Source organism: Helianthus annuus, chromosome 7, assembly GCF_002127325.2.
Source record: "Helianthus annuus cultivar XRQ/B chromosome 7, HanXRQr2.0-SUNRISE, whole genome shotgun sequence".
Lineage (NCBI taxonomy): Eukaryota > Viridiplantae > Streptophyta > Magnoliopsida > Asterales > Asteraceae > Helianthus > Helianthus annuus.
This window is the reverse complement of record NC_035439.2, coordinates 89,735,571-89,748,864: the sequence shown is the minus strand read 5'-3', so window position 1 is coordinate 89,748,864 and position 13,294 is coordinate 89,735,571. Positions and strand designations below refer to the sequence as shown.

Sequence of the window (13,294 nt, the reverse complement as noted above, 5' to 3'; positions counted from 1 at the left end):
AATTGTAATTTTACTAAAAGTACAAGTTATTAAGCAACATTTACAAGGGAGTGCAAGCCAATATAATAGGGATTTGGCTTTATTTTTAAGACGCCCGTAGGGTTAAAATTGAGATTTTGTAGTGGGATTAAATGCTGCCTCTTCATTTCTTTCTTTATGGCCACGGTGGTGGTTACAATGGATCTGGATGAAGCGACGTTCCTTCAAGCAAGAGGTGGCGATTTCGTGACCAGGAAAGTGAAGAGACAGAGAGACATAAGGAGAAATCGAAAGAGGGAGGAGGATGAAGATCAGGAATTAAGAGAGGGGGCCTATCTGTGATGGAGACGACCGTGAAACTGCCGTCTTCAGGCGGCGGCGATGATGGTTTGATGAACACCTGTTACAGTTTCTACTTATTTTGATATTTTTCATTTTTAGGTTTTCGTCATATCACTTAACCCTTTTCAGATTAATTCATGCACCAGCCCTAATTAGTTGTTTAATAATTTAATTTATTTCATCTTCTTTCTCCATCTGATCTGTTTCATTGCAAATTGATGCACCCCTATAGTTTAATTTGCTTGTATATTATTGCAATCTGATAATCTTTCTGATGTCCACCAACTGTTTGTTTGAATGTTTGTGATTATGGCAACAAGGTGGACCTTCATTGAGCTTGGAGTCATGGATTCAGATCACACAGGTCCCTAATCTTGTCTTCTCTTTAATAATCTGTCAACTGTATCTTCAATTATTATTGCTTTCAATTCATCTTTTAAATTTGCTACGGTATATCTATACTATTATAAAAAGGAGAAGTGATGTACAAAATGGTAATTTTGCCATACGTATTAATTTTAAAGCAATATGTACAACAAAGATAAAGCAGGCAAATTGATAGAATCTCCATATTTTAAGACGCTGGATGGGGTAATTCAGACAATTCCTTCTTCTCTTTCATGAACACTAAATTCCTTAAACCTCCTATTGAATGTTGCGGCCGATCGTTTTCATCCGACCCCTGATAAGAAAAGTGTTACAATGAAAAGAGATGCTTTATATGCAGTTCCACAGAAGGGAAGGGAAGGGAGGCGGAGCGGATGTGTCCAGCAACGGCGGTGAAGCGAGCTAGGGATTCTAACGACAACAATTCACTTTTGTAATTTTGGGTTTTGGGGATCTTCTATTCTGCTCGCAAGCAACCTGGATTGAACATCAACTCTGTTTGATAACAATTAGGGTTTGGAGTATGCGATTCAGATGGAAGATGCCTCCATGTAAGTTCACACGAAATTAGGTATGTGTTGTTTGTGCTCCTGATTTCCATTATATTTCTTCGAATTGAATTCGAATTTAGATTTACAAGCCATTGATAGTTGGTATGTGTGTGCTTACTGAATGTACAATATTTTGGACATAAATGGTACGCTTATTTACAGGATTTGAAGCCTATTTGGTTGGTGCTTGTGTGAGGGATTTACTTCTAAACAGTCCGGCCAAAGATTTTGATGTTATTACTACAGCTGATCTTAGTCAGGTTTTCCTTTTCTAAAACTTAAAAGTTAAAACTACTTCATTTCTGTGATGTTCGATTCATTGCATGTGATGTTGGTGGTTTAAGTACAAGTGCTAATTTTGCAAATTAAAAAGCAGTTTCATCATTGTATAATTGTTGGACACAGGTTTCCTATATGTAGAATGCATATAAAGGGATCAGTTATCGAGGTACGTTGTATTCACTATTAAATTTCTGTATGTTGTATACCAGGTCTCCAGCTTTAAGACGTTGGCGAAAGATTCTGAAGAAAAAGAAAAATTTATCGTATCTCAAATGCCTAGAGGCTGTGACAAGTTTGACCTTAATCTCGGGAAAAACTCTATGCATCGTGACTTCACTGTTAACAGGTATTTTGTGTATGGTTTGTGTACTTGTTTGTGACAGGTTTAACTTTTTTTAATGTTGCGGTGGATTTGTGAAAACAACTTGTTCTTTGACCCTCTAAACTGCAAAATATATGATAAAACTTTCTATATCAGTTTGTTTATAACCCTAGATTACTATTGTAGTTATATAATTGTTATGTCATATGGTTTAAGCTACGAACATTAGTACCTGCTCATGTGTCATTCACAGAGGACTGTGGTTAGTTCATCACTTTTCATTTTAAATCTTTTTAGCATGAAACTTTACGCTTTCTATGAGTTTATGGTGGCATATTCGAGTTTTCATCTTAATAAAATAACTCTAAGTTTCAATAATGCTCTTCTGTAATCCTTTTCAGCAAGAATTCTTCAGGGAGTGAGAATTGCCGCTCGTCTTGGATTATCATTTTCAAAGGATATCGAATCCGCAATTCATAAACACGCGTCATCTATTTTGAGTTTAAGCACGGTACAGTTTTTTTAATTACCTATAGAGTACTGTGATCAAATGTATTTTATTATTCGTGCTTCTTTTGGATCTGTTACTGGTCTTGTTTCTGTTGTCATATAACTATAAGCTTGTTTATTCAGTTTAGGATAATGATGGAGATAGATTATATGCTTTCATACGGGGCTGCAGAATCTTCGCTCCGTCTACTTCATAGATTTCACATTCTCAAGATTTTGCTACCAATTCAGGTAACTTATAATAATGCTTCTGGATTATTGTTCTAAGGGGGTGTTTGGCCTAGCTTTTATTTTTTTGGCTTATGCTTATATTTTTAAGTAGCTTATGCTTATTTTCTTTCATTTGATAATCTATTTTTAAGTGTTTGGATTAGCTTATATTCTACAAGTTGATAATTAATAATTAATCTTTAGTTGTTTGTTAAGTTATTTTGTATTATGGGAAGGGGTATAATATCATTGTGTGTAATGAGAAAAAAACCATAAACTTCAAATAAGCTTATTCAAATAAGCTAAATAAGCATGTTCCAATAAGCTTCTTGGAATTAGCTTATATAAGCTAATAAGCACAAGCTTAAAAAGCTAAACCAAACACCTATTAGTGCTTATTTTGTAAAAATAAGCTAAAAAAGCTATAAGCTTGGATAAAAAAGCTAGGCCAAACACCCCCTAAACGAATATAGTTACAATAAGCTAATATGTTAACGTTATTCCCTCTATGTGTCTTATCATTATGAATAAAATAAGTTACATGAATTGAATTATATTCTTTCCTTCGTTGGTAAAAGTACACAATGGTCCCTGTGGTTTGCCCTTTGTAACGCATTTAGTCCATCCTTGGACCTCCTGAAAGGCTGAAATCCTTAACTTTGTTGGTTGGGGACTAAATGCGTTACAAAGTGCAAACCACAAGGTCCATCATTGGTAATGGTATGTCTATTTTTTTTTGTACAACAAGCATTGGTTTGTTTAATGGTAGACCAGGCAAACGGGTCGGGCCAGGTTGGGTCATGCGTCAAAACGGGTTCGGGTAAAAACGGGTCAATTAAAAAAGGGGTTGTTTCGATTCTGGTCGAAACGGGTTCGGGTCGAAATGGGTTTGGGTCGGAACGTTTTTCGGGTCAGAACGGGTTTCGGGTCAGGTCGGGTCGGTTAAAAATGCTTTTTTTTAAAGATTGTACATCATGGGGGCAGTTTTGTCGGGTTGAAACAGGTCCTGGTTGCTTTGGGTTGAGTACGGGTCAATACTTTTTTACACTCAATCCATGCTTATTGGCCGCGAATCTAAAATTCACAGGTGGTTATATAGATTTGCATACAGTTCTTAGGAACGTATAACTATAAGTATGGGAGTGAGTTTTAATTATTGCCCAACTTTATGCTTTTTTCATTAGAACTGGATGCCACGAGGGAGAAAAATGACATATATATACACCACATGATCGTTACTTGAGTGAAGAAGCTGCCAAGAAGGTTTTCCTCTATATTAATTTTTTTGATTTTCATATTAAGGTTGTATTATTTGACTCTACACGTAATAACTTAATTGTTTTTTATTATGTCTGGATGACTGGACATCAGTTGGCTACTCTCAACTGTTACACCAAATTAGAACTTGCTGTGTTTTTGGATGTGTCTTTAGGTAGGATCCATCTGAAGCAATGCATAGCCACATTGTGATGGTCCTTGCAAACCTGATAAGACATATATCTCTATCTACATGCTAAAAGTATTGTTTATTTTTATTTGGAAGTTATAATTATTGGTTACGGATCTGGCCAACAGAATTATTTTTACCATGTTGCGGTTTCAACAAACAGAACGACAACATTACAAGTTCTAAATTGTCCAAATCGTCCTTCTCAACTGTTACGCCAAGTGTTAGATGCTACCTTAATTATTTTTACCATGTTGCGGTTTCAACAAATAGAACGACAACATCACAAGTTCTAAATTGTCCAAATCGTCCTTCTCAACTGTTACGCCAACTTTTAGATGCTACCTTACATGTATGTCCTCTGTACTCCCATCAAATTATATACGTATTCGCCATTTATTATGCTATTCTTTAATTCCTTTTGTTTATTTTGATGGTTTAAATAGGCGGATAAAGATACCGATGAGATCTACAACTTATATACAATTTTTTTGTTGTTTTTATGTTTGAATTATGTTCTCGCCCCGAGTTATCGACTCCGCAGCAACGCGCGGGTTCCCCACTAGTATATATTAAAGTGTAAGTGCAGTAAATTGTAACAATCAATTAGGTGTTGTTTGTTTTTTCTGAAAAGCTCTATGCAGGCTCTTCTGTCTACGCCGCGCAGACCACCCGCAGACGTTGCCACGCGCATATTGTTTGTTTCTCCGAAGACGTTTTATTAAAAAAACGTATGCGCGAGCTCTTCTTGGTGCAGACTTGGCCCAACCACTTCTAAGATCTTCTAAGGTCTGCAGAGGGTTAAACACCATCACCCACCACCACCGTCCATCACCACCACCACCGTCCACCACCCACAACCATCCATCACCACTGTCCACAACCCACCATCATCTATCACCACCACCGTCCACCACCCACCACCATCTACCACCATCACCGTCCACCACCACCATCGTCTGTACATCACCACCGGATTATTTTAGAAGTCTACATACATTAAAAAACAAACAGTCTTCTTCTTGTAGAATGCAGAGGTTAGGTCCACCTTCTATAGATATCTGCAGATATGGTCCGCATACTGCAGACATTTTATCTCTTAGAAAACAAACAACACCTTTGTGTATTTTACTCTTAGTGACATTATGGGCAATATTGTAATATCCATACAATGTCTATGAAATTGCTTACCATAATATTCATACAATGTTCATGGGGCTATAAATAGGACTAAGCATGAGCGAACCTTTTCGAAAGTGGTTCCTATGGAAGGGAAATTGATCAAGATTTTTATATCTAAGCTTGTCATAAGAGTTTGTAGAGATTATAGGGTTTACAGTACAAATCTTATAATAGAATCTAGTGTTTACAAAGTTTAATATAAGCTTGGATTCATATTTAGATTTGATTGTTGATTCACCACATCGTGTTCGTTGGATTCTGCACTCAGAACACGTTAATCGAACGAATCAGTCCTTACATAAAGTTGTCAAAGATAGATTGTGTGTAACTAGATCACGTCTTTACTACGATCGCGGTGATCAGGCGTTAAACACCATTCCGGCATAGCATTATAGGTGACGTGATGGGGAGGCGTGAAAGGGGTAGCGTCGGTGAAAGGGGAAGGAGTGGGCCCATGCTATCAACAATATGTTTATAAAATGTCAAAATAGTCCCTGAGTTTAGGCCACTTTAGCCACTTTTGTCCAAAAATATATTTTTTTTTGTATCTGAGTTCCAGGGGTTTCATTTTTGTTGTAATTTCCATCCAAATCACTAATGTTAAGTTATGGATGATTTTGGCAATTCCCAAACCTGAGAACGATTTTGGCAATTTGCCGATTTATTCTTTTATTTTTTTTAATTTTCTTTTTTATATTTAAATAAAAAACAAAAAAGAAAATTACAAATATAATATATATATACACGTACACACTCAATTGTATATACACTCTTATATTTTAATTAACCTTTTTACCTTTAAAATAAAAAAATAGTAAATTAATCATAATATATATACACATATTGGTGAAGCTTTGTTGGGGTTAGGGGGTAGCTTGACCCCCACTGATTTTTTCGTTCGTAGGTATAATTTTACTGAAAATTTTTGAATTTTTTATAGTGTAAAGTATTGGATTTTTTAAGAGTTCGCCCCCCGTCAATTTGGATTTTGAGAGTCCGGCCACTACTGATTTTCGATATACACACACCATACATACTATTTCTCTTATATCATTCTCTCTTCTCCACCTCTACCTCCACCTCCATCAGTGTCACACCCCGACTGCGTTAAAACAACGAAACCGCAGCGGAAACGTCGGGGAGTGTTGTAACAGAATTATTGTTTCACAACCATGGATACAAAATTTTCGTTTTATTGATTCATTAAGTAATTTACATTGTCTTTGAACCAAACAAAGAAGTTACATATCGTCTATCATTATTATTAGGTCACTAAGGCCTCGTCCGGATCCTATATGAATCATGCATCCTAGCAATCAACATCATGCAACACCACCTGAAACATATGTAAAAACAAAGTCAGCAAAGAAATGCTGGCGAGCACATAGGTTTTGTGAGAGTGTCGGATTCATGGCTCGCTTATATGTTGCAGTACCTTATTAGACTACAAGAGTCAAAAGTTACAAACCTTGTTTTGAAAATGTGAATAGTATTGCAACATAATTAACCAACTCAAATCAAGTGGTTATAGTTTATAAAATATCACAGCCATGATTCTTAACCCAAAACATTTGTTTTAGTAAACCAAATCGTAAATTGTTCTCGTTACAAAACTCGTATGGTTTATATCATTTCGAAAACATCGTTGTGTTACGTCGTTTCAAAATCGTTTCCCAAGTGAACTAAATAATGACACGGAATGTAATATGATAAAAGCACTTATATATAAGATGTACCAACGGCGTATCTACCATGCTTTTATCATGCTACACCCGTCCCATTACCTAATCACAACCCAAAACCAATCGTTTGTTCAAATCGTTTATCTCGTTTAAATCGTTTCAAATCGTTTAACTTGTTTCAAATCATTCTCTTTTTAATTGTGAAATTACTTTTGGTCGTCTCGCTAATAATATCCAAACCTTCATGACTCGACTATCTAGGAACTCGCATTAACAAACCACCAAAGGGTAAGTTAACAATCACAGATTCGGTCGTTACCTACACAACCCCCACACATAGCCATGGGTGTAGTCTGATAACGGGATTTGTCAGATCCTATGGTACCATAACCTAATACTGGTCGGTTCGGCCAAAATTAATGAATGTTATTCGTTATGTAACTACAACCATCAAGTTTGTTCACATTATCGAAATCGTTATTAGTTTAATATAAACCATTTTAATCGTTTTTGAAACAATCGCTTAAAATATCGAAATTGTTTTAATACATATGAATCACCCCAAAACAATCGAAAGCAGTAAAATAGGGGAACTATGTACTCACATCGAGGTGCAAATATCCTCAGTCTAAAGAACTCAACAAGCTCAGGCAAACCATGGAAACTCAAGCATCACCTAGTAATCGAATCACTAGTAAATAAATCGACACCTAAATCGGAAGATCGAACAGAATGAGGTCTTGTAAACCAAATGAGTATTGGAACTCATGTGATATGGTTTAACAAAGCCTACATTCTAGATCGGAACCTAACCTAAGTGCTTTCGACCCATTACGACCCATTAAGGTAGCTTACGCTACTTTAACGCATCGTTCGCGCAAACGCGCGTTCGAGACGTCTAACTAGTCCTATGACAAGTATTACATGCCCTAACATGTTTAAATATGTTGCATAATCAGTTAAGCGACAAAAGTTTAAGTTACATATGCTTAAAATCCAATTATGCATTAAAAGGGCATTTTGGTCATTTACCTAAGGCATATAAACTACCTATCATACAACTACTTAAACTATGTGACCATAAGGTATAACCTTGGAAGGTTATTCCCTATGCAACTATGGTCACTAAACATTCTTGGTCGAATCCTAATGATCGACCAAACGGGTCGAGTTCGAAAGTCTAAGCGGTGGTTTAGACCGCTTGACTTACGATTCTAAACAAGTACTAAACTAAAAGTGACGAGCTAAACATGTTTAAACATGTTTAATTAAGTTAGAAAACAGGTTTTGATATCAAAACAAAGTGTTTTGATACCCAACAGTAGTTTGGTTGCAAAATAAGCACAAATGCGCATTTTGACCGAAACTACAACTCGTCACTACGCCTAGTCAACGTGGTAATCAGTAGGTATAGTCACAAGGGACTATAACCATCGTGATTACGTTGACGTTGCAAAGTTCAAACGAACTTTGTGTTGACCAATTCGTGGTCAAAGCAGAAAGTCAAACACTGTTTGACTTTCATGCTCGAAAAGCAATAAAAGAACGAAAGAAGCTTACAAAGGGTCCAAGCTAGGGAGAACTTGATCTATAACACCGAGGTATGAAGCAAAGGTTTCAACTTAGAGCATTAAAATGATCAAGGTTGCAGAAAAATGAAAGAGGGCATGGCTATATATAGTTTTTAGTAAACCGTTAAGATCATTCCTTGCTAAAGAGGGAACAATCTTGGCCACTCATGTGGGCTAATGGTTTTACTAAACAAGGGGGACATGAAATACCATCAAAACAAGCAGATGGTATCCCAAATCAGCCATTAAAACCATCAAAAACAAGCCCAAAGTCCAGATTCATTGTTTCTGATCTGACAGTCTATCGCGGGCCGCGTAGACCCAGACAATATCTTACACGGGCCGCCTAAGCAAGTTTGGCAGATTGTCACATTTGGTCCCTGAACTTGAAAAACTTTTGTTTTGATGCATTTTTGACACGTTTAAGCCCCGTTAACCTCATTTCAAGGCTCTAAAATGAAGTTAAAGTATAGGGAACTTAAAATATGCTCAAAAACATCTCGGATGTCGGTTCGTTTGGTCGTACAGTTGCGTTGTTCGGTTAATTACGACGGAAGTCGTAACGAGCGCAAAAACGATCCAAATTAAGCGACGAATGGAATTTTATCATGCCAATCACTAAAATAAAATATTTTAATGATTACATAAATTTTTGGGTGTCCGGATATATTCAGAACGTAAGATATGCGCGAAAATGCAAACTTATGCACTTTTTTATGCTTTTAGTCCCTATTGATCAAATAAGTTTATTTTAGCATACCGAACCCCTCAAAGCCTATTTCTAAGCTATGTAAAGGATATTCATGGTATGTTTAACTTATGATCAAGTTCTGGAATGTTCGTTACCATACAAATCAGTATAGTTTCGCAGTTTGACACAAATAGTCCTTGCGATCGAACAAACTTGATTTCAACACACCAAACCATCCAAAACTTATTTCTAAGTTATGTGAAGGTTATTTAAGGTATGTTAAGCCTATTTCACTATTCCGGAGTGTTTGTCGCGTTAAATTGATTGCGTTTACGCACCATTTTGCGTATAACTTTCCAGAAAGCGATTTAAAGCTTGAAATCAGAATCGAATCAAATCGTAAAATCATCAAACACAAATACACACATAATAACACCAAAACACATTTTTTATTAATAATTGACATTGTTTTACATTGTACATCGATTACAGAGCACAGTTGTCACAATCACCACCACTACTGCCGCCGCCACAACTACCCCCTCTTTCTCAGCACTCATACATCATCTCCTTTCGTCAACTCTTCATACCAAACATCAGTACCACATGTCTTTCCCGTCGTACCAAATATCATTAATTTATTACTAATTTTTATTTAAAGGTAAAAAAATTACAATAAATGTGTAAATATATAAACGTGTGTATATGTATTTATATTTTATTTGTACTTTTTTTATTTAAAGATAACATAAAATTTTTAAAATTAAAAAACAAAAGAATAAATGGGAAAGTGCTAAAATCATCCATAAGGTTTGAGAATTTCCAAATCTCATTACCGATATTAATGGTGATGGTGGTGGTAATGACGCCCTGAATTTCCGATTACAGTCCACTCAAAAAGAACCCAACCCCCAAATTTCATTTAACCTATTGTAAAAGAACCAACCCAGATCTTGTATATACCTATTCTCCGCAGCGGGCTAGCAAGGATTTAGTTGGTATTGTTCGGTTCGTTACGGTATCAGAAAATACAATAGCAACCGAAAGAGAAAACCCAAAAAGTTAAAGTTGTAATATGCTCAAGAGAATATCAACACGTATTTTATATCGGTCAAAAACAACAAAAGAAATATCGGTTTTGATAATACTGATACGAATACTGATGTTTGGTCGGAATCGGTACGGTACGTCAGAATATTGGCACGGTACCATTAGTCGAAAGAAAAACACTTTATTTCTAATACAACTTAGCCATTAAAAAAACTTTAACCAATATGACGCGTTGTGGCAGTGACAGTCACAGTGACGTGGTTAAGTACGTAAAGAGAGCATGTGAAGTGTGGCAGTGACAGTGGCGTGGTTAAGTACGTAAAGAGAGCATGTGAAGTTGCAAAATTGAAACGTAGATAAAGAAAAAAACATATTCAGAAATTAAGAAAAAGTTATGTTGTCGTAAAATAAACGTTAGGCAACACGAAAGCTATCTAAAAAAAGAATTATCATATACGACCAGGCTTGGTTATAAATAAAACTTACGTCGAAACGCAGAAGGACTCAACTTTAAACAAAATTTAAACAAATAAATTTATAATAAAATATCAAATCAAAAGAATATAAAAAAATAAAAAATAGTAACAAAACATCCAAATTAGAAAACAATAATAGATAACACTAATAAAAAAATCGCTGGGGAGAAAATAAAAGGGAAAAGGGTGAGCAAAATGGAAAAAAGAAAGGGAGGAAAAAGTGTACGAAAAACACTACATACGTCAAGCTAAGGCCTGCTAATTAAGTCAAAAGTCATACCCATGTGCATATACTAAACAATCTGCAGGATGCCACTATAAATATGTTTTGATAAATGTCAGGGATATAATATAATGTATTAATAGGTTATCGGGCTATCTTTTTTCCATAAAATAATAACAGGTTATTGTATCAGAGCAATCATCCTCTTGACTTGTGGGTGAGTTAGGCAGCAATAATATCATGACAGTCGTGAGTAGTCCTTAGAATTAGGGCTACAATATCAATAGTCACGATTTTGGTTTCTAGAATTGGGTAGCAACATCAAATTTCTTTGAAGAAGAGATTCAGTGGAATCAAGGATTCCATTCGACAACAACAATTCCAGTTCTGAATCAATTTTCATCAAGAACAACAACATTTGAAGTATAAATTAGTTCTGGGTTTCAAGTTCAGCAGCAAATAAACATGGAATTCGCATCGGAGAAGATTATGGCAATTAGCCAAGAAGGTACTCTTAAAAAATATTGTGATTCGTTTCAAATCTTATTCGATCACGTTAAAAATCTGGAAGAAATTTCTGAAATCTACGCTATATACCTATTCATCTGTGGTTTAGAACCTGAAATTAGGGAAATATTTGCTAAATGGCATCAATATAGCGGCACTAAGGTGAAAGATGTGATTTCGTTAGCTTTAAAAATTGATTCTAATGGCTTGCAAGATTCTTTCTCTCCATTTGATCCTACTTCTTCCATTTACAGAAAAAAGATTTAGAGTTTGATATTAAAATTACTCTTGATGAGTTGATGAAAAGAGAAAATGAACAGGTGGTTGATATTAAAGATTTTGTAGGTGTCAAGGATGTTAAAGCTTTGTCAGGTGTAAAGGATGTTAAAGACTCACTAGATGTAAAGGATGATGTTATTAGTGAATCAACCATGGAAGAATTTAAATACGGTGGGATAATTCATCAAATTGATGAGTATGAGAAGGAAGACTACATGTTTGGGCGAGTAGTTCTTTGTGATCTTATATTAGAGCATACAATTCTTTTTCGATTTTATGTTATCATCTTGTTTAGCAAATTGAGTGATGTTTTTCTGGACGGTTCAAGTAGCACTTTGAAGATATCCATAAATAAGATTTAAGTAAGAAAAACAACGTACCGGGGGCTAAAAGTAATTGATATTGGCAATGAGAATTCTAAATCTGAACCCGAATTGCATTGTCATTAGATGGGTATATTCATGTGCATAACGATATTGGCAGAGGGTTAAAACAATTAAAGTTGACAGATACTGGTTTGGTCTGTGATCCGAAATGCAATAGTGGTTCACAGCCTCCAGCTGATCAAAGGATTCCTTTCGAATATTGTTATGACATGAGTCATGATGCACTTTGCAAGGGCTCCATGAGAGATTTAAGTTCTGCAATTGATCCACAAATTTTCAGCCTAATAAATCTAGTCAACTTGATTATAGGGTCAATTCAGAACAGAAATGTGACTATGTGGGTTTGGGATCCGGGTTCCATAATCTGAATTATGGAAACATCTTTCAAATGTGGAATTTTTAGGGCAAAAGTCTTTGAAGGGGAAATGCTATAACAGGAGGTGGTAGTGAAGTTTGGTCAATATATCATTGGAGGTTTATTGGTTATTGTTCTTTGGATCCTCTTTTGTTTAGTGGAGAATTATTGTTTAGTTAGTACAATAGGCTTGAGTGGGGTATTCAACTTTTAACACATCAGTTCACTCTATTGATGTGGGGTACTCATTTTGATTGGATGCATATTCTATGCAATCCTTCGTGCACTCCATACTGCATTACCTTCGGCGGATACTGTTGTAGTCTTCACTGTTGGAATAAAGCACATGCATTTGTATTTGATACTTGTGATTAGTGGGTCTCTTATTATTATTTTGACTTTTGAGGTCAAAAGTCTTATAAGGGAAGAATATTGTTACGGGTCAAAATAAGTAAAGGGGGTTAGATTTAATTGTTCTATAGCGTAGGGGATTAGTGGTTAGTTAGTAGCTATATAGTGTGTGTGTTGTAACAGATTGAGGTATCGATGTATTGATTGGGTTTACCCTCTTCTTCTCTGTGTTATTCTTCTTCCCTTCCAAATATCGATCATATGCTTGATTACCAAATTGTACGTAACATTTATCAGGCTATCTTTTTCCTAAAAATAATCTTGAAAGAGATTTATAAGGCGTCAAAATAAACTAGGTGAAGGGGTATGGTCCCAGATAGCATGCGCGAAAGCGCCTACGTGAGACCACACACCGGACCTCGTCATCTAGAAGGATCTAGAAGGACGAGGGATACACCTGGCAACAGAGAGAATACTCCCAACAAACAAGGAAGGACATGATGGTGTGCGA

The 13,294-nt window shown here is 35.8% G+C and overlaps 2 protein-coding genes across 5 annotated transcripts; both read left to right on the top strand.

Annotated features, from left to right (window-relative positions):
- The first annotated feature begins 895 nt into the window (after positions 1 to 895).
- Positions 896 to 4,142, top strand: LOC110923050. Of its 3 annotated transcripts, XM_035975693.1 has the most exons (7): positions 900 to 1,279; positions 1,422 to 1,519; positions 1,751 to 1,887; positions 2,265 to 2,374; positions 2,497 to 2,604; positions 3,768 to 3,846; positions 4,016 to 4,142. In XM_035975693.1, exons 2-6 carry the CDS (start codon positions 1,491 to 1,493, stop codon positions 3,813 to 3,815), a joined length of 432 nt encoding a protein of 143 aa, XP_035831586.1. In that variant the 5' UTR covers positions 900 to 1,279; positions 1,422 to 1,490; the 3' UTR covers positions 3,816 to 3,846; positions 4,016 to 4,142. The 3 variants fall into 3 exon arrangements, with proteins under 3 accessions (XP_022022928.1, XP_035831586.1, XP_022022927.1); XM_022167236.2 differs by having other exon boundaries at positions 896 to 1,279; positions 1,665 to 1,887; positions 3,768 to 4,142; XM_022167235.2 differs by having other exon boundaries at positions 901 to 1,279; positions 3,768 to 4,142.
- A 6,896-nt stretch (positions 4,143 to 11,038) lies between these two features.
- On the top strand, positions 11,039 to 13,004 carry LOC110925556. Of its 2 annotated transcripts, none has more exons than XR_004863477.1 (2): positions 11,039 to 11,413; positions 11,733 to 13,004. XR_004863477.1 is itself a non-coding variant. In XM_022169484.2 (2 exons), the coding sequence occupies exons 1-2, from the start codon at positions 11,371 to 11,373 to the stop codon at positions 12,051 to 12,053; spliced, it is 339 nt and encodes a 112-aa protein (XP_022025176.1). In that variant the 5' UTR covers positions 11,039 to 11,370; the 3' UTR covers positions 12,054 to 13,004. The 2 variants fall into 2 exon arrangements, 1 of the variants encoding a protein (XP_022025176.1); XM_022169484.2 differs by having other exon boundaries at positions 11,758 to 13,004.
- The last annotated feature ends 290 nt before the right edge of the window (positions 13,005 to 13,294 follow it).